Source organism: Cryptomeria japonica, chromosome 5 (assembly GCF_030272615.1).
Source record: "Cryptomeria japonica chromosome 5, Sugi_1.0, whole genome shotgun sequence".
In the NCBI taxonomy this organism is placed as follows: domain Eukaryota; kingdom Viridiplantae; phylum Streptophyta; class Pinopsida; order Cupressales; family Cupressaceae; genus Cryptomeria; species Cryptomeria japonica.
This window is the reverse complement of record NC_081409.1, coordinates 362,717,266-362,744,779: the sequence shown is the minus strand read 5'-3', so window position 1 is coordinate 362,744,779 and position 27,514 is coordinate 362,717,266. Positions and strand designations below refer to the sequence as shown.

Here is a 27,514-nt window from a genome sequence, read left to right as displayed (position 1 = left end):
CCCTATTCCCTTTTGCCTTTTTTTAGAAATACTTGTTAGAATTGAGTCCAAAACTTCATTGTTAAATCCTAATTTACCAGGACACCTATTCGACATTCATGATAAGCAAAGTTGATTCGAACAATTGTGTAAGTCCCCAAGTGAAAGCAGCAATTCACATTGACCATTGAGTTACCCACTCGTCAAGACCTAACTGTAGAAACCTTGGAATCATTTTAGTTGATCTTATCTTTGGCATTTGAGGTGATTTTGTTCAAGAGAGGGTAAAGTACTTTGGTATTTTATTCTGATGCTTGCATGTGCACAAAACACACATCAACAATACCCCACTTCTATTGTATGAGGTTGGAGGATTCTTCAGTTTGGTGGGACCACATTAATTTTGGATGCAGCCACTGTGGTTGTGCACACTGTGAGTGGTGATTTGCAGTATAGCTCAGAAAGCCTACCCATTGGTTGAGGTTGGCACTTGGATGTATCGGAAAATGGGTGCAATCATTTTATCCTTGAGCCGTAGTAGCTCAAAATCAATGTAGGGTCCTTTAAGCATGCTAGATATTCCCTAGTTCTTTTTTGTATTCTCCGTGTGCTTTAGCAATGAATTTGTTATGATGTTCAGTGCTAGAGGTTTGACAATACATTCTAATTTCTGTTAGTTGTAAATCACATTTTACATTTTGGTTTGCTGTTCTTTCCTGTATGTTTTGTCCAGGTGTTCTGTTTACTACAAATCTAATAGTTGCAAACATCTGTTTCTGAATTATCAAATTTAAAACTTTTGGTGTTTTTTTTCCTGCAACTATATACTAGTCCACAATCTCCAAGCATATTAATTTCAGTTGTAAGATTTAAAATTTAAATTCTAAATCAGATTTTAGTTTTTCCTGTTTCTCAAAGGTATAACCGCACTTTTCTATCAGCTTAACAGTAGAGATCAATTTGAACTCATAACATAGCAATGCATCTCCTCAACATTCTTGATTTCTATCACATCTTGCCTAACTAGCTTTTTAATTTTTTCATCAAATTTTTTAAACCTTCCAAATCATTCATTGCCTCCATCAACATTCATCATTTCTGTTTTCATCTCTCATCTCTTTTAGTAGTGAGATTGCTATGAGATTACTACAGTTTTGAATCTTCTTAGTATTCTCTTATATTTTTTTTTATTAGTTCCAAGATAAGTTTTAGATTTCTAGTAGTTCTACTTTCCTGTTATTTAGAGGAAAATTCTAGATTTTCCAATGTGCAACCAAATGTGAAACACAAAGGGAAAGAAACTACAAAAGAGGATCTTTGCCATTGAGTAGGGGTTATGGTTGTAACTTGTATGTGGAATCGTGGATAATCACTGGAAGATGAGTTCTAGGCAAAGTCATCAGCGTTGGTGCCTCAGGAGAATATTTTTTCTTGTTTTATTTCATCTTGTTGTTCACATCGTTATAAACTCTGTATTTAGATCAAAGAAGGAAAGAATGACACATTTTAGCCTTTCATTTTGGTCTTCGTGTTCTAGGTAATAACTCTTTTCAGATCTGTTCAGCTCAGATTCCAGCTTTTATATCAGTAGATTCATTTCAGCATTCCAATTGGAATTTTATAGCTCAGATTTTAGAATTCCAGATTTTAGTGCTGATTTGTTTACCATCTATAGCAGCAGATTTCTGTTATATAGACACAATAACTCATGACATTAAATGTTCTTGTATTCTGTTACTGTAATCTCATTTATAAGAATTTTGAATGAAAATCTTTGTCAAGAATGAGCGAAATTGTATCTTTTAGCAAATAAGCTCAAGGTTTGTACCCATCAACCAACATCGGATGAGTTGATCTTGTTCAGCCTACGTTGAATGGTTTTAATTATAAAATATAGACTCAGTTAAAAGAAGGAAAGAATAACATATTCTAGCCTTTCATTTTGGTCTTCACGTTGTTGGTTGTAGCTTTTTTCAGTATTGTTCCCTTTGGTTCACATTCCACCTTTTAAGTGGCATATATAGTGGTAAATTTCATGTTAGTAACATATTTCAGCATTCAAATTTGGAAATTTTCACCTCAGTTTTGAGATCTACAGATTTTGGGTGCTGATTAAATTCCCAGCTATAACATCAGGCTTCTGTTGTAAACGCAACATAATACATGACACCTAGTGTTTTTGAACCTTGTAATCCCACTTCTAATAATTTATACATCCTTGTTAAGTAAGCAGAGAGAAATTGTGTCTTTTGCCAAAAAGATCAAAGTTTGTTCCCATCGAGCAGCATCCTATGAGTTCAATATCATAAACAAACAAGTCAACGGATGTTGATGTTTAGCTCTTTGATTATTGGTATAATAAATATCTATATGTCAAGAATTATTATTGAAAAATCAGGACAATGATCGTCTGACCTCAATGAATAATAGAAATGTGGAGAGATTTGTATTCTTGTGCTTATATTAAGGATGATTTTTTTTTTAAGTTTCTGGGAATCTACTTGTACAATTTTAAATTAATTGCATGTTTCATTTACAGATACTCTGCTGCACTTGACTCCTTGAAGGAAAATGATGGCCTGATCATTTGTTTGCAGTTAAAGAACTGCCAAATTAATGATGAGAGACTCTTTGAGGTAAGTAATTCTTCTCAACAAAAACAAAAAATACTTATTCATCCTATTTGGGCCATTGATGCAGGGTTGGTTCCCTAACACAAAGCAACTCACAACATTAACAATGAAATTACAAGAAACATGCAAGACATGATTCTTTCTTTCAATTATTTTTCCTGAAAACAGAATTACAAAGTTGTTTTGAAAGTTACAGTAGATTTCAGCCTTATTGGCTTCATACAAAAATCAACAACTTATGATGAAAATCAACAACCTGCAAGCAAGAACTACCATGGAATTCTTCAATTCTTCAAATCTGATTTCTGAACATAAACATGCTCCTCAATCCTCTCACCTGCAAAATCTCCCTTTGCTTACTACCACCTCCTCTTTGAAAACTTCAGAAAGAAAGGTTAATCATTAAAGTTTCCAAAACCATGGGTGGTTCCAACTCCAAAATTCTCATCCCAAGATAAGGAAACTACAAATGGATTTAGAAAATCGCCTAAATTGCTCTTCCTCAACGGCAAATGGCCACCTCCTCAACCAATAAAAATAGAAACTTCTAGTACTTTCCGGGATCCAAAATAGGCATGTTTTACCAAGTGTGCTTGGGGGCACAAATTTGAAATGTATTAAATGGCAAGTCTCATCATGAGTGATTATGGAAGGAAAGTTTCTTTCTACTCCCATATTGGATGCCAAAATAGAAGATTCCCAGGGTGTGCCTTGAAGATGCTTCCGACATGTGTCTTTCTCCCTTGCAATTTGAAACCTTAGGCTATGGCCAAAATATTTATTAAATATTAGGCCCTTATTACATAATTTATTCTCCAAAACAGTTATTCCTAAACATTTGCATAAAAATTAACTTAAAATATTTTTGGTGATTCAGGATTGCCCTTACACTATGGATGCTCTTGCATCAGACACCTGGGGTAAGAAAATTTTGTGAGCTTGGTGCACAAAATGGAGTTGAATGGTAGAACCATCCTTTCAGGTTGTAAACAACCCTCAACAAACTGTATCACTGTAACAGGTACTTTAAATAAGTGGTTCTTTCTTCTCTTGTAGCACCTAGTTGGAACAATCATGCTCCTCCTGTGACAGCTATGTTCTACGATCCTCTTCCTCAATGTGGAATCTTTTTCCACCATGATCCGATCTCCTCCTCCAAACTTTGCTCCATCCTCCTCATTTCACCACTCAGCATTCGCTTCTCTTCTTTATGGGTTTTAACCCACCCAAGTCTGACCACCTCCACCAAATGCACTCTAAAATCTTCTCTGCTCTCACCATCTCAATGTACACCTCTCTGGCATTCTCTGCTACAACATCTACAATATTTTCTTCCTTTACCATCTCCGACATCTCTATACTCTGCTGCTCCATGCTCTCCATCATCCTTATGCCGTGTAAAGGACATTTCACAACTTCTTTTACATCTTCATATTTCTCTATCTCTGCTGCAACACCACCCATAGCTGCAACTTCTTTCTTTTCTTCCTCTGCTATCAATATTTCCAAGCCTTCACAATGACTTGCCTCATTTGCAATCTCTTTGCTTTCATTTTCCATACCTTCCAACAGTCATGTCTCTACTCCAAACTCATTCTCTTCTTCCCGCAGTCAAAACATTATTAGAAAAATGATTTGTTTCACCCTCACCTTTATTCTTCTTTTCTTTTCTCCGTTTAATCTTTCCTTACATTTCTTTCACATGTTGCTTCAACTCTAACATTCCAACTCTTATTTCTTCTTGCTCTCTCTTTTTGATTTTCCAAAGTCTTGTTCTGATTTCCTCAAGTCTAGGACTTGTCAGGATCCATCCAATAATAAATGTCCTTTTTCTCTTTCCCTTTTCCATACTCAAGGTTTCACAAAGCCTCAAAAACACAAACTTTTAAAACCCTCAGGTTGTACACATTTAAATTGTTTCATGTTCAACGATCTGTTTACAAAACCCTTTTAGAATATTCACAAATATTATTGTAAACTGCCTCCTTCAACGATCTGTTTACAACCATGGGAACCTCAGCTCCTCAATCCCTTTGAAAATTTCTTCTTGCAAGTTGCATATGCTCATGCCACAAATCTCTCACACAATCCAACCCTCAGGTCTTGGTGCAAACTGCTTCACATCGGCGCCTTTGCCTGTACGCTCAGGAACTCCCGCTCTAATGCCATTTGATGCAGTGTTAGTTTCCTAACACAAAGCAACTCACAAAAACAACAACGAAATTACATGAAACATGCAAGACATGATTCTTTCTTTCAATTGTTTTTCCTAAAAATGGAATTACAAAGCTGTTTTGGAAGTTACGGCAGATTTCAGCCTTATTGGCTTCATACAAAAATCAACAACCTGCAAGCAAGAACTACCATGGAATTCTTCAAGTCTTCAAATCTAATTTCTGAACATAAACATGCTCCTAATATCCCTTTGCAAAACTACCACCTCCTCTTCAAAAACTTTAGAAAGAAAGGTTAACCATTAAAGTTTCCAAAACCATGGGTGGTTCCAACTCCAAAATTCTCACACCAAGATAATGAGGCTACAAATGAATTTAGAAATTTGCCTAAATTGCTCTTCCTCAATTGCAAATGGCCACCTCCTCCTTAACCAGTAAAAATAGCAATTTTCAGGATTTTCTCGGACCCAAAATAGGCATGTTTTGCCAAGTATGCGTTGGTGCCCAAATTTGAAATGTATTAAATGGTAAGTCTCATCATGAGTGATTATGGAAAGAAAGTTTCTTTCCACTCCCATATTGGACGCCAAAATAGAGGATTCCCAAGATATGCCTTGAAGATGCTTCCGACATGTGTCCATTTCCCTTGCAATTTGAAACTTTAGACTATGACCTATTTATTAAATATTAGGCCCTCATTACATAATTTATTCTACAAAACATTTATTCCTAAACATTCACATAAAAGTTAAATTATAATATTTTTGGTGATGCAGGATTGCCCTTACACCATGGATGCTCCTGCATCAGCCACGATGCTAAAAATGCGGTTATTTGTTCCCTATTTTTCTTATAGGAATGGTCTACACTGCAGTTGCATCTAAATTTATCGAAAAGGCTTCATTTGCATGGAATCACATCTTCAGCAATTTCGTGTTTAAGGAAGAAAATGATTCTTTTGATTTGGCATAGGAAAGTGTTCGCAAGTCTGAGTATACTGAAGATATCCCAAGATATCCCAAGCTAAGAAGCTATTTTAATCATCCCTTTAATTGTTCTGCTTGATAGTGATTGTAATTTTTGTATTGTGTCTGTGAAGAAGCTTTGCTTCGATTTTTTTGTTTGCTGAGAATTTGATAGTGGAATACCCTTTTGTCACAAATTGCAAATACTTGCACTTCTTTTTCTAGATATGTCTGTAGTAATAATTTGCAACCTGGTGCAAAACAATTGTTTGCATGCCATGATTCAATTTAGTGAAGATTATGCTTATTCTATGTTTGCAAAATAGATCATGGGAGCATGGTGATTTCTTGCTTTCAATTAAAAAATGCAACACAGATTCCAGCTGTCGTGCAGCTCTACTACTAGGTTGCTGGTTTATCTTGCAGAAAAAATTCAAATCACTGAAGATAGGTGTCGATTTCTCAAACTTTTTATCAAGATATTAAAGGGCCACTAGATTAATCAACATCAATCTCTGATACCACTTGTGGTAAACCAAGTAAACGGATACAAAAGTCATGTAGAATAATGGGTACTTGTTATTTTACATATTTCTAAATGAAGTGATATCCTACAACAATGGTTCATAAACATTTATAATGTTGAATTCCTTTCATGCCCAACATCATCAGGGACTGTATAGCCAACAATATTTCTGCAAGATCTTCCTACCCGGTACCAATTCAGCATCAATGCCAAGTCAAGGTTGTGCCAAACTCTTTGCAAAACATCAGAAGATGAATGTTTCCTCTTGCCTTGTCATCTAGTCATTTTGTATTCTACATTGGCTGTATATAAAAATTTATTGCATGGTTAGTAGAGATTTATTTTCTTAGTTTTATGTCTCTTAGAGATTTGCATTGTTCAACTTTTTGAATTTGGACACGTAACACATTTAGTTTGAATGTGATAGTTTAGCAGCTAGCTGATCCATGTTGGACCAGCAATATTTGTTATCTTCAACATTGTGAGACATATGCAAGGTGCAAAAAAAAATGCAATTCCATATTTTGTATATTGCCATCTGAAGTTTACACATGCATGTATTCAGACTTGTTATTGGACGGTTGTTTCTTGCCATGTAAATTTGACATGCACATACATTCAGAATTTTTATTGAACAATGGGCTTCTTGCATATATGTTCTTTACAGTTGCAACTTTCCTCATAACATCTTATGGTATCAATGACCTGAGGCAGGCTGCTACGTATGAAATGAATGAACATATTCTTGTGTTTAGCTTATTCCTAACAAGCATTATGCTTCCTATGTATCTAAATCATTCTAGTGATCTCTTTGTGTAATATCTTATATTTGAAAGTTTGAATGCCACCATCTCCCATTATGATAGTAGATACTATGCAATTTAGGCTGTTGGAGTAATAGTTATATGGTCTATGGTCACTTTCAGCAGGGCTGTGTTGTGCAGAAAGGAACTGAACTTCCTTATTCTAAGTTTTTGCTTGGCATGGAAAGTTCGAAATATGTTTTTAACTTTTAAATGTATGTATTTTTGCAGTTGTTCTCAGCTATGGAACATAGTGAAACAGTAACATCAATAGATCTGTCAGACAATTTGATTACAGATGATGGCGTTTTGTTTTTGTCAAAGCTTTTAAGAGGAGGAGGAATCCAGAGTTTGATTTATTTAGATGTGCGAGGGAATCTAATCACTAGCAGAACATATGAATTACTTGATGAAATTCAGCATGTTCGCAAGATTTTGAAGGTACTTTCTTGTATGCTATGTGACATTCCCCTTGCTTGTGAAGTAACATTTTACAAGATGTTGCTAGAAATTTTATATTGAATGGAGGAGTAATAATGAGTGCAGTGGAACAAATATTTTTTATTGGTAAATCTGGGACATCACTGGATCCAAATCAATTGGGGATGCAAACAGGAGCCCTAATCCTGAGATGTGTTACTGGTGTAGCACACATGCTTTATCATGATCGAGTTATCAGGTGGAGCTTGTTCCATTGTTTGGATTTGAACCTGTGTTTTAGTTGTGGTAATTGCTCTGCTTTACCACTCAGCCACACCTGCTGGGATTGCAATGAAACAATTTAATTTGGCTGATTAATAACTAATTTGATACTGTGTGTAAATACCTATGAGATTGATGTTGCTGTCCAGCCATGGTTTTTAATAGGACCCTTCATGAATAGAGGCTTAATGAGTTCAGCCATAGTTGCATGCATGTCTACGATAGCATTTCCAACTATAATATCTGACAAAAATTTCCTCTCTGTCATGCTTTGATGGCTGTTCAAACGCTGTTTCAAGGCTCCCATTGCCTGTTTGAGAGCTTTGAACACCATTTGGTATGAGTAATATGCCATGTTTGTGCATCCACATTGTTGCATATATGCCCATGTGTTGCCCAAAAGCTTCCATTTCTATGCAAAAGTTTCTAAAACCTTTTCAACAATCATTTTGTGTATATGCTGCAATCATGGCATCCATCAAACCATATTTCTTTGAGACATTTTTGTCAACGGTTTACATGCTTTGATGGAGGCCCATATTCTGCTCCTTCCATTTTGTGCAGGCAGCACAGCTTCTACACCTGCCAATTGCATTTGCTTGAAAGTTGCTAAAGCCCTTTTCAACAAATACTTTTCATGTCTATCTTGAAATCTTTGCAGTCCATGAGATGGTCTCTCTTTTGAGATATAATGTTAAACAGTTCAGGTGCCTTGTTTATGCTTTCCATTTTTGCATATGAATCTGCCATGAACATTCCAAACTAAAACCTTTGCCAAAAACCTTTTAACAAATCATTTTTGTGCAACCCTGTAATCATGAAATACCATGCGAGGACATCTCTTTGATGCATTTTGTCAAGAATTGCGTGCCATTTTGTGCATCTCAAGCAATTATTGTATATCATGAGAGGACATTTTTGTTATGATTGCTGCAGACAAGGGATGCGGGCAAAGGTTGTAGAATTTGGCTTTATGCTTGCCAATTGCTTTCATTTGAAAGTTTCTGAAGTCTTTTCAACAAATCTGCCATGTACACATTCTGCTCAAGGAATTTGAAGTGATTTTTCCTTGAGTTGCTCAAATCCCCGGCAGTGTGGTGATTTTTCCTTGAGCTGCTCAAATCCCCGGCAGTGGGTGCATTTTTCCTTCAATTGCGAAAATCCAGGATCAAGGAAGATTTTATCCCTCACTTGAAAAAATCTATGACCAAGGGCAGATCAAAGTTAAATAAGACCTATGAAGTAGATAACAGACCTGATTCGCACCTGAAAATCAGAAATCAGAACATCTAGAGTCTATGTTAGATAACATGTCTTTTGAAATCAAGATATATCTTATGTAGTTGATCCAAGAATTCCTTTGTTTTCAGGTCAAGAGCCAGCAGCTGGATGCATGGTGCGAGGAGGTGAACTTATCAATAACATGGGCAAAATTTACAAGTCAAGGCTTGGGAGGCTTGAAGCAACATTTCTTTACATCAAGGCATCACTTCAAGGATTCAACCACTACATGGGGATAGCTTTATGAACAAAATGGAGAAGTTCAAGTCAAAGACAAGTGAGATAAGATGCAAGATGAAGGACGAGATGTACAAGATAAAATATCATCTATCTTCACAGACAGCAGGGAGAGAATTTCACAATGATGGAATGGAGGACTTACTACATCCAGATAGAGAAATGAAGAAGACGAAATTTTGCAATTATCTTGAACTTCCTTTGGTAATCCAAGATTCAAGGCTAGTTCACCATGGAGACATCCCTACATCAATATAAGGATCAAGGTCAAGAGCAGTCATGATGAAGGATTCCAACATTGAAAGTCGAGACACATCATGATGAAGGATAGATGAAAGTGAAAAAGTTATTAGAATATTTAATTATATTTTAATCACTTAAAATTTAGTTCTTTTATTAATGGTCATTTAGCTTTTTACTTTTTAGTTCGTTAAGTGAAACTATTGCTTCTTTTATAAGAACACATAGTTTTCTTTTTAGATTTTAGCTTTTAGCTTTATTTAGCGCTTTAAGTGTTTTAGCTTCATGTTGAAGCTTTAGATTAGCAGTTCGTTCTTTTTAGAACACCATCTTGTAATTCCTTTATATACACTTGTATATTTGTGATTAATTCATTCAAGATCATTCAATTATTTTTCATGGTATCAGAGTGGGTCGATGGGATTTTTTAGAGTTTGGTGAATTTTTAAATAAAAATTCGAGCCTCCTACCTGGATATTTTTCTAGAATTTTAATATTTTTTTTATGAAAAAAAATTACAAAAATTTTCGAAGGGTTTTTTGAAAGCTTTTTTTCCCAAAAAAATTGAATAGGTTTTTTCTGAAAATTTCGTGGGCAAGGTCGAAGCCATTTTGGGCATTGAAGTTTATTTTTTTGGGCATCGTGTTTTTTGTTCGTGGCTTTCAAAATTGATTTTTTTGGAAATTGAAGCCTTGTTTTAGCGCACAACAGGGTTTTTCTGGGCGATTTTTATCGTTTGTGGGCATATTTTCATGGTCCAAGTTTGTTTGCAAGTTTGGTTTCTGACGCGATTTTTTTCGGGTCTCAAAAGCGATGGCTAGGGTTTTTCTTTGCCTGGAAATTTCACGTATCTTTTTTGATCGATTTTTTTACAAAATCGTGGTTGAGTTCTTGCAAATCACGTCGGGGTTTGCATCTATTTCCGTCTTACGATTTTTCGTGACGACAATTCGTTTTTTGATTCTCGCGCTTTGCTTTCTCACGCGATTTTCGCGTCTGCCTTTTCCGACCTATTTCAGCATGATTTTCATTGTTGCGACCTGTGATTTTTGTTTGGCGGCTTGCGATTTCTAGGTCTTCTTTGCATGGCGGCTAGGGTTTCTATCGATGTCTGAATCTTTTTAGGACTCTTCCACAAACTCGGGCATCAAGGGTTTTTAAAAAAAAATCATATTATTTCCTTTTCTTTCTCTGCTTTTTTTTTTAAATTAAGATATTTTTTTCTATAGGAAATTCTCTTTTCTGGGTTTTCTAGAATTCTGAGTTTAGGGATTTGTGGCATTACAATTTTTTTTGCAGATTATTATTTTTTTGATTCTTTTAGAAAAATTATAGGTTTAAAATTTGCAAGAAATTTTAAATTTTTGGGTTTATAGCAAACCTTGCAGTTCGTGCATTGGGATTTGTGCCTCGAATTTTGTTCTAGGGTTTCTCAGCATTCAATTTTTTGTGCAGTTGTTTTTGCTGTAATTTTTAATCAGTTTCTTCTGTCTCGTTTTCTGTGCCTTCACCAAGTTGATTTGATCAACCTCAGTTTTTGTGATGGCATCTTTGACCAACATCATGTTGGAACACAGTCAAAAGTTCAACAGCCACAACTACAACACCTGGAAACAACGCATGTTGATGATATTTGAATATCGTTGCCTTGATCAGATTGGTTTGGGCAAGGCCTCTCGTCCTACAGGTCCCAGTGTTTTCATGATTTTTTCCTCAAAAATGGTTCGCAGGGTTTATAATTTTTCCTTAAAAATTATCATTTGTAATTCACACAGTTTGCGTGGGATTTTGTTATCTGGGTTTTCTGATTTTTCTCCACAAAAAATCATGGGTGGGTTTCTTGATTTTTCTCCACAAAAAATCATTGGAGGGTTTTGCTTCCTTTTTCCTCAAAAAACAGGGAGTGATGTCTGATGTTTTACCGTGTGATGTCTAGTGTTTTGCCACGCGATGTCTGATGTTTTGTTGCATGATATCTGGTGTTTTGCCGCGTGATGTTTGGTGTTTTACTGCGTGATGTTTGGGGTTTTGCCATGAGACATTTCAGGTTTTGTTTGATTTTTTCCTCAAAAATTGTTTCAGGGTTTTAGTTCCTATTTAGGGTTTTTACCACTTTTTTCCACAAAAAATGATGATTTGTAACTTCAGTTTTGGAGTTGGTTACCCAACATCAGGTTGGATGAGTTTTGGTAATCTTGGTCATAAACACTTTGCAGATCCTAGGAGGGTCTCCGCCGTAGTAGAGTGTTCTTTCCATTTGTGATCAAAATACCTCTAGTGTCTCCTGTAGGGTAGTTAGTAGATAGAATGACCATCAAGGGAGGGTATTAGAATATTTAATTATTATTTAGTCACTTATATTTAGTTCTTTTATTAATGGTCATTTAGCTTTTTGCTTTTTAGTTCGTTAAGTGAAACTATTTCTTCTTTTATAAGAATGCATAGTTTGCTTTTTAGATTTTAGCTTTTAGCTTTATTTAGCGCTTTAAGTGTTTTAGCTTATCTTGAAGCTTTAGATTAATGGTTCGTTCTTTTGAGAACACCGTCTTGTAATTCCTTTATATACGCTTGTATATTCGTTATTAATTCATTCAAGATCATTCAATTATTTTTCACAAGTTAGATAAGATGAAGCTATTTGGGAATATCTCTCACCATCATCTCATTCATTACGGGCTTGGAAATGTTGAATATCAAGAGATATTGCCCAAATCATAAATTCTTCTTTGTGATGATCTACCAAATTAGCAAGTTGAGGTGGAGACAACTCACCTTCATCAACCCAATCACATCATTCTAAGTCAAGGAGTCCAAATTCAATGTACTTGACTCATCCAATGAGGATGATAACTACCACATGTGGAGGCACAAAGTTCGATGTACCTAACCTCATCATTCATTGGTCAACATTCAAAAGATGTGTCCTAAAAATTAAAGTTTATCATTGGTGAAGCATTAAATGTTATGTAATGGTGTAACAAACCCTAATGAGGGTTTCTATCTTTCAATCTTGGCCATTCATTTGTGAAGGGAGCTCTATAAAAGGACATGCTCTCCTCATTTGTAAGTTTAATAGACAATAGTTGATAGTAGATAGCTAGAGTAGAGTAGGAGAAAAGGAGATTGTTGCCAAACCTTTGTTGCAAGAGGCATATTATTTTCATTGAAGATTTGGTGAATTTCATTTGTTAATTCAACAATTTGCATGGTTTGTACTTCTCATTTGTTTTGATGTTGATTAGATGGATGGAAATTATTGTAGATGATTAATGGTGAAATTTGCATGTTTGTACTATTATTTTGCTGATTGTCAAATATTTTGCGTGGTCAACTAAACTCTTTACATAAGCTTACCTTTGATTACTATTCACTCATTGATATGCATTCCATTGATGGTGTCTATGTTGGTAGTAATTTGAACATCATTAGCCCTCCTTAGAAAATTGCACCAGCTTTGCCTAGTTGTTCATTGCATGGCGAAACAAAGCATGGTTGAGTTTCATTAAATCATTCATAGTCTCTTACATTCTAGAAATAGATTAGTCTCTCTAAACCCTTCCTCCTTTTTATCCTTTTTTTCATTTGAGTTCAAGTTAGGAGAAAAGCATCACAAGATTGCAATATCAGATGATCCAAGTCCTAGCCGCATTCAAGCAAGAGTTCAAGTACAAACGTAAGTCCTTGTGATTTTGGCAATATCACATCGAACCATTGAGCTTATCCACATGTCAAGACTTGACATTTGGAACCTTGGAGTCACCTCAAGCGATCACTTACTTAGTTAAGCATTCGAGGAGATTTTGTTCAAGAGAGGATAAGATACCTTGGAATTTTATTCTGTGTATGAAGTGCATACAAACACATCAACAAAATCCACAATATAGAATTTCTTTTAAGCATTCTTCTAAACACTTTGCATACTTCCCCTTTCCCAAATTCTCAATTTGTGCAGGCAAGGAGGAAGTTGGTGGAGGTCATGGAGTTTGTCTTACATCTGTGAGTTGCACTCACTTGAAAGTCTGCAAAGCTTGAATGCTTGAGAATTTTAATCTTTGCAATGAAATCAACTGCATTTCCACCGTTCGCATTTGTTTGAATGTTTGTAAAGCCTTTTCAACAAATTCATTTTAACAATCACGAGATCTAGTTCGTACCTAAGGTAGTTATAATAACTACCTCTTTTGAGGCATCAATAGTATATGTCTTATCCACAAACTTGTTGGCGAAATTCCAAGGTCTCAAAACTTCTTAAATCCTTGATGAAGACTACATTTTGTTGTCCACATCTTTTGGGTAGTTATAGCAACTACCTAGCCAGCCATCAACAAGTTATCAATCTTTATTAAGTTGCCGACCAATGTGAACATGCCAATAGGCTCTTCTAAAAATGCTAACTTACAATCCTTTTGTTGAATGGGCATTTGAAATGCAATCACTTTTTTTTTTAATTTGTTTCCACGTGATGATAATGTAGAAATCACCAGCTCAACTTTAACAAACCAGATGAAGTTGTCAACTTGTTTTTGGCATCGACTGAAAACTTGCTAAGACAGACCCAAAGGCCAAGAGATGGCCCATCTCTTTCCCTTCTCGTGCTTTACACTTTTATACCAACTTAGAGTCAGCTATCGTGGGTAGGTTGGCAACTTTAATATGTGAGTCGATGGTAGCTGGACCAACAAGTATATGTGGTAGAATATATGCAAGCTGATGACCAGAAACAATCTTTATCACTTACGCATTCTTAAATCAATTAAGAGACCATAGTTGGCAAGTAAAGTTTGGCGTGGAAGAGTAGGTTCTTGACTTCGACAAAATCACCGACGCTTAACCGAAAATCAACATCTTTTTAAATCTCCGTTGGCTTCTCTAGAAGTTTATATGATTATTTTCAAACTCAAATAACTTGGCAATGTGGGATAAACTTCTGAAGGAGCTTCTTCATCAGAAATCCAAGTTAACTCTTAAAACCTTGTCAGTGGTTGCCAACATTCAATAGGCTTGCACAATTATCTGAAGTCAAACTAAGAGTAATCCAAGAGAAGTTTGGGAGGCTTTAAGTCTGTCTATCAGTGGTTGATAAAGATATTTCCAAATGAGCTTTAAAAGAGACTTCTTTGGTTGGTGTTTGTGGATGTTTGACCAAAAATGACTTTTTCTTGTCTTCGCTTTCATTGCTTGGAGTCAAGTAAAGATAAATTATCCAAGTACATTTTCTTGAGTTCCATCACTTTTACTTTCGTAATCAATCCTCTATTGCATGACAAGATATAACAAAATGGTAGAATTGTCCTAATTTTTACCTGTTTTGATATTTTCTTACGAAAGTTGGCCACATTGCTGACAATGACACCATAAACCTCCTGGTCAAACTGCTCTGTCTCGATATTTTCTTATGAGAATTGGCCACATTGCTGACAATGACACCATAAACCTCCTGGTCAAACTGCTCTGTCTCGATCTTTATAGAAATGTCGATTTAATTTTTTCCATGTTGAGTCTGACGGAAAATAGAAGCTTTAAAATCTTGTGGTCCAAAAGACATTTGTGCATGAAAACTTGCCATATTGCAGAAAATATTACCGATAAAGTTCTCATGAAAGGATTTTGTTGCAACTCTAACCAACTTTCAAAATTAATTGTTTTTGTGAATTTCTGCAAGCTGCACCACTGCTCCTGAGGGTTTTGATTGAGATAGCTGGTGATTTAGCTTTGAGAGGCTTAGGATCCACAAATGAAAGGAAGTTCTTAGTTCAAGTATTTTGACAGAAAAGTTCAAATTTTGAGCTGTTTAAAATGAAGGCTAACACCACCAAAGCGTTTGATTTAACCTGGGTTGCATCTGCAACTAAACCAATGCCTTAGTTGCGTTCAAGTCAGTCTTAACTCTGATAAAGCTCAGAATCTAATTTTGAACCTCACTAGCTGCAGTTGGCAGTGAACTTGATTTCCCAGCAATTTGAGCCCATAATTTAAGGTTTTTATTACTTCCTAATGTACCTCTTTCTGTTTGCTGGCTTTAATCTTTATTTATTATTTTAAATTCAAACATCTTTTGTGAAGTTAAGTGAATAATAAAAGAAAGGTTTACATGAAGTAGGTGCTTTTGTATTTCATTCCATGATTTCCTTTTTTGTGAACATGATCTTTGCAAAAGTTTACCCACTTATCACTCGATAAATTGTGGGTTTTGTTTATAATTCCAAATGTTTAAGCTTTTTCATTAATTAAGCTGTAAATCACATATTGTATGTTCAGATGTAACGTGACTCTTTATTTTGATCTTTTTCGTGTTATCTTATTCATTTACAGAATATCCATCTTCCATTAAATGTTTCCATAAATAAGAAGTACAATACTAAAATTATTATCTTATGGGTTTCTTCATTGGAAAATGAAGATCTATTATGATTCAGATATCTCAAGTGAAGGACTTTCTGGTTTAGATGAGGATGTTGGCACAGAAAGAGCAATCAATTTTCGCAGCAGATGGTCAGCTGCGTGTACTGATAATGGTGATAACTGGCTATTATCAAAATCAAGGATTTGTGATCAAAGTGTTTTCAGTCTCAAAGACAAGGTAAGTCATGACTAATGATCCATTTTGACCATCGTGATCAACCCTTTATCCTGGAAGTTAGTTTTCTTCCTAGGGTGCAGCATATGCATTGTTGTTATTGTTTAAAATATTTTAAAGATTAGGTGCAGAACTTTCTAAATATACAGGCACATATGTAACATATTAAATAGTATATTTATAATGTGAAGAGAATCTCATTTCATTAAATTATGCATTGAATAACAGGTTTCTCTATCAATTATTTAGTTGTAAATGGATATGGATGCTTGGAACAAAGCTCTGCTCAAGATATAGGTGCAATTCTCAAGTTTAACACATTTTTTAATGGATAAACATATAAGGATGGCTGTTACCGTAAAACAATCACCATCTGTACATATTAAATGAAGCATTATCATCTTTACTGGGATTTCCAGGTGTGTCTCTCTTAGAAGTGAACTAATATATATACCTTTAACTATATGCAAAATACTTTTGCATAAATTTGCCTTCTTAAAGCTCTAATTTGTGGACAGAAGTATGAAAGTTTTCTTCAAGGCTGGCAAGTAATGTCTTAAAAAGGTGTATAAGATGAATAATGTACTTGTGGTGCAGATTGATTGACAAGGCTTAGTTTACTCCTGAGTCTGGCCATGAGATTGAAATCCAGGGAGTGCAAAATTTGAACTGTATATAAAGCAAAATGCAAAAGTCTCATTATTCCTGGGAGGGGTCTCTTATAATCTTAATTTGCATGCTTACTAGGCTGCGATCTTAAAAAATACCTTTGTCTTTACCTTTATAGAAGCCATGGATGGATTCAAAGGAGTTAATGGGGCCTAGGGAGCTTAGAATAGGATCACACTACTTAAGGTTTCTAATTGGGTAGCTAGCCTAGATATATTATAACATTTTCTACTGCCCACTAATGACTAGTGGCTAGTTAATGGGTGTGCATATGGTTCAGGTTGGCACATTTAAGAGAGGGGAGCACCGACAAGTTCAGTAAAAAAACCTAACTGCAATGAAACTATAAGGAAGCTAATTAAGCATGGACACTCTCTAGACCATAGTTTGCAAATTTGGACTTGACTCAGACTTGATGGATCAAATTATTTTGCCTTAGAAAATGACTTAAAACTTATTTACAAACACAAATGTTTTGCAAAATTCAGTTAAAAATGTATCAGATGAGTTTGTAAAACTACTGGAGGTGTTTTTAATTAGATTTGAATACAAGTAGAGTACAAAATTGCATTATCATGCAGATATGATAGCTAGCAGATAAGTATTATGAATTTATGATGATTGCCTTCGAAAATCATCACCATAAATTGAATATCTAGGCAAGTCACAAATTACAAGACTTCACAATTTCCTTTTCTTTGTCCCTTTCATTCCCAACTTTTACTCTTGCTTTAGCCAACCTTTTTTGTTGATGGTTTGAGGTAGTCTACCTTCCTCATTTGTGATCTTGTTATGGCTATTACTTTCTCCTTGCCAAGTATGTTAGTCGTATTGATGTTGGTTTGTTTTGAACAATTAGCATCTCCGTGATCCCCTTGTCCACACCATTAACAAAGAAGATTTGGAGTGTTTTGATTGGTAGGGCATCTCTTGCGAAATGGTCTTACTTATTGCACTTCCGAGACTTATATTTGTCGGCCTTGGCAATTGTATTCTATATGTCTTTTAACTCCACTTGCATTCTTGCGTTTGTTGTGTTTTTGGTTTTGGTATCCATTGGCATTAGGGGAGTTGTACATTTGGCCAAGTGTTTAGTGTTGATGGTTCATTTTGAGCAAAGAGTACTTGGGCACTCTTAGTTTTTAGATTATAGGGTTTCCCTAATAGAATAACCCACAACTCGGCATATTTCACATAACAAAATTTTGGGATAATGAGTTTAGGTGTGACCTATTTTACAATAGTACACCAAAGTTCTTTACCTTCTTCTTTCATGTACTTCAACTCTTTCGTCATTCTTAAAATGTCTCTATAAAGGTCTTGCACCATCTCTTCTTTAGCCTATACAATAGTTCTTTCTCCAATTTGCTCGGTAATACCTTGATCCCCTTGTTGTAGGCTTATACGCTTTTGTGCTTTCCCTATTGGGTATTATAAATTTCAATGACTATACTAGTGTCATCTCTTAAATAGTTTAAACTCATACCTTCTTTATTCTCTCCCACATTACTTTCTCAGTATAGGAAGATTCATATACTAATCTATATCCACTCTTTGCAATATGATTGGGAAAGATCTCAAAGTTATCATCTCTCAATAGTTTAAACTCACATCTTCTCTATTCTCTCCCACGTTACTTTCTTAGTATAGGAAGATTCATATACCAATCTATATCCACTCTTTGCAATATGACTGGGAAAGATCTCAAACTTAAGGTCTTTGGTATATTTGCCCATTTATAGTCCATATAGTAATACATGTTTCATAGTGCCTTAGAGAGTATTCAGATCCATCTTTGATGAACTTTAGCAACTTCTACCTCTCGACATTTGGACTTGTTTAAGGGATAACCATCACTTGACTAGGAAACAACTCAAAAAAGGTTTGTTCTATTTGCCCATTTGCAATCCATATGATAATACATGTTTTGCAATGCCTTATAGAGTCCACGGATCTGTCTTTTTTGAACTTTGGCAACTTCCGTCTTCTTAAAATTTGGACTTGCCAGAGGGGTCATCATCAATTGATGTGACTACAATGTTTGAAATATTCTCAAGTTTTGGTTAGAGTGTTCCTATGCTCCTTGATTACTTCTTGACATGTCTATGCTTGAACCTTTCTTCAAAAACCTTGATAATTCAAACACCACTTGTAATGTCACTTTTCTCCTAGAGTTAACAAAGTATTTGTAGCGGAATTAATACAATGGTTCATATTAGAGTTAAGATAATTTGCAATGTATAATGTTACCAAAAAAGATATAAATTGCAATGCATACTATACATGTGATAATTTATAAGAACTCTAAAGGAGATATCTAACATGGTAAATTGAATGACACAACCACAAAGCAATCACATTATCACCAGATTCTTGTATATAATATTCTTCAAATATCTTTTGCCATCAAGAGTTTTCAATACTTAAAATTTGAGTCTTGAGCACTTGCAACAAGCATTCTCACTCTAAGAAGATTTTAGTGGTCTTGGTCCTCATAGCTATGACACTTCTAGGAGGAACTAGTTCTTATTCAAAATCAACATAGATGCTTTGTAAGCATCAACACAACATACTCCAAAGTAATTACTCAACATGCATGCAACATGCTCTCGAGTAGTTACTCAACATGTACAACAGCCCTGGCTAGGATAATCCCAAGTGTATGTTGTACCCTGAGTCGGACACACACTTTGTGCTCCCTTCTCCAAGCCCATAGCCCACCAAGACACCTTTTTCTTCCTCGAGTGATCTCCACACCCCTTCCTAGTTTCATTTGAATGCTTTATATAAACTTTTAAGGGGTGGTTTCCAAATCATCACACCATTTTGAAAAGGTTCCTTTTAATTGTTATTTAAATAAATAATTATTCTTTCACTTTTATAAGAGTTTTTTATAATATTCTTTATCAATCTCTCTTTTAACCAAAGGATTATGGTATCCTTTATTTTTATCTCCCTTTTAATTCTAAAGGGTTATTTCATGACTTTATCTTCCCTTGGGGAAAAAGTCAACATAACATTTCTTCCCCTGTAATTTAGCTGCTGTCCTCAATAGCAAGAGATGCGTCTGCATCACAACTCAAACAAACATGTAATCAATAAATTAAACTACTGCATTGAATATTTTCATAGTTCATTTATGTTTCTATTTTATTGTACTTCATCCACATTCTTTTCATCTTTAAATTCATAGATCTCCCGTTTTAATTTAAGTTCACAAGTAATTTCAATAGAAATCACTCTACCAATCAAAATTATGATGAGAACTATATTTCTTATAAAATCTAACAAATTTATAATTGAATAAACTAATTTTATTCTATATATTAAATCTCATATATTTCAACTTTATCAACTTTCTCTCATGTAACAACTTTCTTTAATAATATATTTTAATCATTTACATGTAATTTGATCAGTAACTTTACAAAATTATTATCATGTCATGACATAACATTTATTTAGTGAATGCCATTCATATCCCATACTATGTAGTCACTCATTATTATTTACTCAAAATATATTCTAAGATGATAATCATGCATTTCGGATTACATGAGTATCCTCTTTTACTATAAATTGAGTATAACTGAATAAAAAGAAAGTTCATAATCATTTCATGTAGTTTCTCAAAGAATGCTTGAGTAATTTTTTGAATCTAACAGGGATCCAATGTAAACTAGCTTATTGGTATTAATAGGGTGTTTATAGTAGCTAACTCGGTCTCAAATAATTTCAACATAATGTCTTCTATTCACAAGTAGGCAACAATATAAACTTTTCAAGAATCATAGTCCTATAAAATAAAGCACATATACAAGGTTATTGGGTTGATCAAGTCCAATAACGAAGTACTATAGAAAATCAACCAAAAAATGGTACGAAGAATCACCTATTATCGCGCACAAAGTATATTACTTAGATATGTTAGACCTAATATTTCCTTTTTAAATTAAATTGACTTAATTTCCTACACTGCTCTCTTCCTTTTTTCCATCTAAATTTCTTTGCAACATGATTGATCTTTGAGCCAACTAATTATGACTATGCATTAAAAATGAATTACTCTTTCACAATTTAAAGTCCTTGGGTTAATAACCCAAATCCCAAATATTGATCTAAAACTCAATGCTCTTCAATTGGGTTGCTATTTTTATACTCCCTTAGAGTCTTCAAAATTGCTATTAAATCAATGCATAATTGTCAATAATCGATTTTTTTCAAAAGTTCCTTAAATGATCTATCTCTAGCCATTAGCCCATAACAAATAAATATGCATTCAAAAAATGAGAAACAACTAATACAAATTGTGACATTTACTAGATTGTTCAATGGAATTGACAAGTTTATAATTGCAAACTACATTTTCACTAGAATAAGGTCATCTTATCCTTTTCCTATTACAAAAACGTTTAAGCATTTTAAGCAACAATATTAGCAAGTTATTACCACCCTTAAATTCAAGGATGAGGATTTATTCAAGTAAATTTGTAGGTGATTGTTTGACTATAACTATGAGGATTCATATTGACAACCATCTAGGAAACCTAAAAAATTTAAGTGGATCAAAATAATTATTTTTCTCATGAAGTGAAACCAGTATTGTCAGGTTGTGTGTAATGAAAATGTATTAGTATAAATCTGAAATCTAAGAAATAGTTATAATATTGAGATGTTGTCTCTCCCCTTGTAAAAATCTGAATTGTCCTCATGTTTGATGATAAGAGTTTATTTGATTTCATATTATTTTACTCCAACTAACTAGGTTAAACAACATTATATATTCTAAATATGTTAAAAATATATTCTAAATATGTTAAAATGATGCAAGGAACTCTAGGTTATGGGTCAATAATGTAACCTTTCTTAGAATTGAGTAACAGATCTAGGTTTTTAAAAAATGGCCGTTCTTTTCATGCCAAAATTGTGGATAAGTGTGATGTCCCCATCTTTGCACTAAAGGAAAAATGGCAATAAAACACTTATGTGATCAAGGAGTAGCAGACCTTGAGCACCTACAAATAGTTAGAAAATAGTTAGAAGCAAGTGTACATAGCTAGTAGATAGTTGGAGACTTGGAGTAATAAAGTATTTGGAAAATCGTGAAGTCTTATGAATAAGACGATTTTCCTTGAGCAGCAATTAATGATTCTATTAAAGATGATCATAGCACAACAGATAGATGATACAAACGGATCAGTCATATGCACCCGATGAAGAAGAACATGGTGATCAACTGATTACTTGAAGTTGATCAACATCGATCATACTGGAAGTCACAAATAATTGATATTGATTAGAGTAAAATCGATCATCAAGCATTGAACAGATAATAAACAAGAATTACAACATAATGGTCCGATTGCCTTGATCGGATTGAAGAAGCCATATATATTATGGTTAGAGACTAATATATATCGATCAGTCTTTGAAAATATCAAGTACTATATGATGTGCAGATTGGTGATTAGTAAACAGATTGACTAAGGCATATACATTGGGAGAAATTGATGACATTGATATTAATCAAGGAAGACAGTGACTTGTATTAATTATAATGTTAGCAATATCAATTTAAGGGAGACGATGACTAATCAGATGATTAGTCATGAACACTGATAATGATAGCAAATTGATAAGCAAGGAATTTTTTAATAATCATAGCATGATAAGTGGCAACGATTACACAAGCAATACAATTGATCATTTGTTACAAGATTAATGTTGAGCATCACTGATGACAGCAATTATGCTAATTGGTATCAATTGTGTACAAGACCTATTTGTTATGAAGAAGGACGATGGGTAGGAAATAGGTCTTATCAAACATGAAGAGATGCAACCCCTTCGATTTGCAAGATATAAGAAGGCAATTGATCTCATTCTAGCAATCATCGATTTTGGAAACTTATTTTTACTTCTTTGTGTCCTTTAGTGGATTTGCACGAAGAGCATCAGCCATTGGCCTTTTTTCGGTTGCATAAATTGAAGGAATTGATCAGAGACAGCACCATTGTTGCCTGAGAAAATCGACCATATCTAGAACAGCATCATTACCATTGATGCAAAAGCAAATAGACCATATCAGAAATGACATCATCATCATTGTTGCAAGTATTCATATTCAGATCTGAAACAGCAACAGATTGCTTCAAGCAATCTTATCATCCTATCTACACTGCATATACTTAACGATTGAAATCAGAAATAGCAATTCATTGCTATAGGTGATTGGAGGACATTATAGCATACTATCCATTGTCAAATCAGACAAGGCTAACATCAAGATCATCTTTGCATAATTGTATCAGTTTATATCAGATATAGCAGTGATCTATATTCAATATATACATTATTCTTTGAATAACATTATCGTTATCTATCTTATCAATTGCATAATTTAAACATCAAAGTGATATCATACATCATTATTCACAGTAATAATTGAGATCTGAAGGAAAGAAGTCTCTTGCAATTGATCTTTGCAAGTTAATTGTCCCTATTTCCTAAGTTATAAAATTAGGGGACATTACAATAATAGCCAAAGAGGCTTACCAACTATGGAGATTAAGCACTAATTTGGAAAGACATGCAAATGATAAAATAGGACAACTATATTTAAAATACTGCTTACTAGTTGGATTATTACTTTGGATTTTATCCATATGAAGACTTGCTTGTCATTGAGAATTATATAGGAATATGTTTCATTCTTACGAGAATAATAAGTACATATATGTTTATATAATGAACAAAGAGTGAGTAGGACACCATAGACCTATTAAGGAAAAGAGTTTGGCTTAGCCATCAATACATCATTTTCACAATTAATACTTACTTGAATGCCTATTGGTTGGTTGCACTTATGTATTCAATATGTCAGATGGAGCATTATGTTTTACTCCACACCAAAAGAATAGTTGATATTGACATATAAGACATGAAGAGCACAAGAATATACTGAGAGGGGGAGGAGGGGGGATGAATCAGTATATTAACAAATTTTTACTTCTTGAACTTTAATCACAAGCGTATAACTTATCTCATAAACATATTTATTGTGTATCATTATTCACATGAGATCTAACTACTATGAACACAAATACAACACAACATATATACGTGGAAACCCTTACGGGAGAAAACCACGGCAAATTAATGCTTTTATATTGTTCTTATTTTACAATGTATGTTGGCACCAACCTACTAGAGGCACCAACCCCTACTTTTGTGAGCACCAACCCACTGGAAGCACCAACTCCCAAATCTGAATTTGTGAGCAGCGACCCACTGGAAGCACCAACTCCCACTTCAGAATTCGTTAGCACCAACCCACTTCACATAAATCTGATTTTTCATCTTGAAAATGTTGCTATAACAATGAATGATGGATGATTTTACTTCTGCAAAATCTCTTTCTCCAACTGCTATTATGATGACAATAAATTTGCCACAAAACTGATTACAAATCTCCTTGCAAAACTGTCATACTTTCTTTTCATACTCTTCATCAATTCTGGAATCCATCATTTCTTATCAATTCTGCAGTCTTTTTGCACAGTCTTCTTATAAATCTGCATGCATAAACTTATAAATATCCTGGTATAATTATTATGTATGTCTGTGCACATATTAGCCTTTATCTTTATCTTCATACACTCCTTATTTAATTCATTCTTTATTTCTTACTTCTAGATCTGCTGTGAACCTGCGAGACCTTAATGATATTTCTTTTTCTTCATGCACATACACTTCTTAGAATCCTCTTTCTATTTACAAGCGCACTTACACTACACAAATCTTTCTCCTACACACCACGTAACTCGTACACACTTCACAACATTCTTCATATATATTCCTTCTCAGATCTGATATAATATATTCATCTACAGTCCTCTAACAATCAGGTGTACATAAATAATTATTTATTTCACAGTACATATACACAGCATAGTTCTCTTCTTACTATATTCCCACTTCTACTTACTTCTTCAGCATTTTCTATCACTCTACACTCACATTCACCACACCTAAATCTGTATTAGAAACTTCATACATATATATGCTTTTTATTTAAAAGACATACCCTTTGATTATTGAAGGGTCACATCCTATATCCACCTGTGGCAATTAAGATACGTAACAAACTCATATCTTAATATTAGCAAATACATAACAAACCTGTATCTTATTGTTGGCAATCATTTACATAATTTTTTATCTTAAGCCTAATCGTTTCTTTAAGACAAAAACTGTACCTCTTGGGTAATTGATCTCGCCCTTCACTAATTACTTATGGAAACCTTTAGTCAAACAAATCGTACTATTTTGCTTATCGGACTTGTTAATAAGAAAACATTGTTTAGTTGACCTGGCCATTATCGAATATACCAAACACAATAATTATCATATTCTTATTGCTTACTGGGTCCCACGTTTTGTCCAAACTAATTGCTTACTGGGTCCCACTCATTATTAGCAGAGTAGTTTTGTTTTTTATTGACCTAATAAATCACATGGACTATACTACTTGGTCGCTGTTTTCTGTTTCAGCAGACTATCTCTACTCTTCTGTATTAACACTGTGTATCAGTATTATACTAAGATTTCTGGATCTGCGTTTACGCCACTATCAATCTATTACTGTAGTAGTATTGTGACTGCAGTAGTTGCTTTATTTCTCTTATGTAATCCTCATAGTCAGCTATTGATATTATAAGTTTCTCATATAATATCATCTTCAATATTAATATCAACTTCGATACTGATTGCTACATCATTGTGATATCTTTATCAATATCCTCTCTGTATATCATTCTATGGTTTTGACATCAGTAATAATAATTTCACTCTTGACATCAATGACAAGCTTATCTATAACATTGTCTACTTACTTTCTTGACATCAATGACAACACTTCCAACAAGACATGCATCCTCCTTATGTATCCTTCTAATAAAATCATTATCAACCACATATTTATTTTCACTCCCGCTTGTATCTTGTGTGTTAGCTTAATGACTTTTCCTCTTTAGAATTGTACTATGATAGATTGTGTTCCATTCATGTTATCATGACTGGGGATAAACATTGTTTAAGATATAGATTGGTGTATGGACCTCAACATCCATAATATTTCTAGTTAGTGGAACTGTCAATTCAGAAGATAATTGACTTTCTATGGAACCCAAAGTTCTTATTAAATCTCATAGGGCAAGATAATTTAGTTTCAAACGTACTTGGCCAAAGTGGTCTCTAGACCTTGCCTAATCATAATTTTCTTTTCCAACTTATTTTTGCATTTGCTAAATTAAACATGTCATGCTCATGAACTACTTTGAATGTGGGCATCATTATAAGTTTTGATTCATTAATGACTTCACATGCTGCATCCTGTTCTCATGTCCATATATTCATTTATTGGTTCTTCTAGGATGTTTGCATATCAGTTCTAGAAGATGGTGTCTTTATTATCCAAACCTCGTGCCAATAAATCACATAGTAGTCAGCAAGTGACATCCACAATATGAAATGTTTTACGTCAAATGGATTTGTAGACCCCAAACTCCTTATGTATATATTGATTCAAGAGAGCATTTACATCTCTTCTTAAATTGTGTTTCAATGCTTCTGATGAATTTGAAAAGTACGGTAAGCTATAATTTAGTCTCTTGGTTGCATCATAGTTCAATCAAGTTTTGTTCCTAAGCAAACCCTAGGCTTAAAAAGGTGAGTAAATCATGATTACTTCCTACCTCGTCTCTGCATAGTGTATGTCTCGTGTTCCTCTAATTTCACACATCATTTCTTTTCATTTGATGCCACCATCTAGAGTCTAACTCTTTCATTTTGAAAGAAATAGACAAGATATCTAGGCTTAGTTTAATTGAACTTCACGCTTAAGAATAGGCACCAGTAATAAATCTTTAATCCATTTGTAATAAAATCAAAGTTATTTGTGCTAAACCATGTTGTAGTTATGTATGATTTCTTGACCTATTGATAAGAAATCATCCCATTGCCATCCGATACTTAAATAAGGTTTAAGTGACCAGTGATCCACGGAAACACATTTCCCCTCCCCAGGCCCAAGTCTCTCCGTCCCCTAAACCCGTCCCTGAAACTTTTTCCCTTTGTCCCCTCGTCCCCGAAGCCCGTCCCCGCGTCCCCCCATCTCCCCGTCCCCAACGGTCATGGAACAATGGGTTTAACTAAATATTTGGGAAAAAGGTCTTTCTATAAAGACTACACATAAGAAACCTAATTTGTAAGCAGGGGAATCTAACCATTTCATACATGGATTTCCTGTGATCATTTCATTCCATGAGATGACATTTTTTCAAGGTATTCTATCAAATAGCTAACGTGCCTTGCCTATGGATCCACATTTTGCATACATGTCTACCTACAACTATAATATTTGATGAAAATCTTCATTCCTTTATGCTTTTATGGATGCCCATGCTTTGGCAAAGGTCATCGAGTTTGGCTTTAAACTCACCAATTGCATTTATTTGAACATTTTTGAAGCCTTTTAAAAAAATCATTTTTTGATACTTTGACTATAGTTTGATGGTGGGTACCAACGACAAAAGCTATGAAAGTGAAGAAAATTATCCAAGTCTTTGATATATGGAGTGACGACTTTTCCAAAAACACAACACCCTTGCTGTTATAGTTGATAACAATTTCTCTGGTGCTATGATTTATCAATCATCCCATCAAAGG

At 34.3% G+C, this 27,514-nt stretch overlaps 1 protein-coding gene across 10 annotated transcripts in view; it reads left to right on the top strand.

The window, feature by feature from the left end:
* The window catches only part of LOC131034615 (uncharacterized), a 226,015-nt gene that overhangs the window by 56,001 nt on the left and 142,500 nt on the right, over nt 1–27,514 (top strand). For 8 of the 10 annotated variants that reach the window (XM_057966164.2, XM_057966171.2, XM_057966200.2 and 5 more), the window contains 3 exons: nt 2,519–2,615; nt 7,312–7,521; nt 15,941–16,120. In XM_057966164.2, coding sequence (XP_057822147.1) covers nt 2,519–2,615; nt 7,312–7,521; nt 15,941–16,120 — 487 coding nt within the window. The remainder of the gene's footprint in view (nt 1–2,518; nt 2,616–7,311; nt 7,522–15,940; nt 16,121–27,514) is intronic. The other 2 variants (XM_057966209.2, XM_057966218.2) reach the window with 1 other exon arrangement.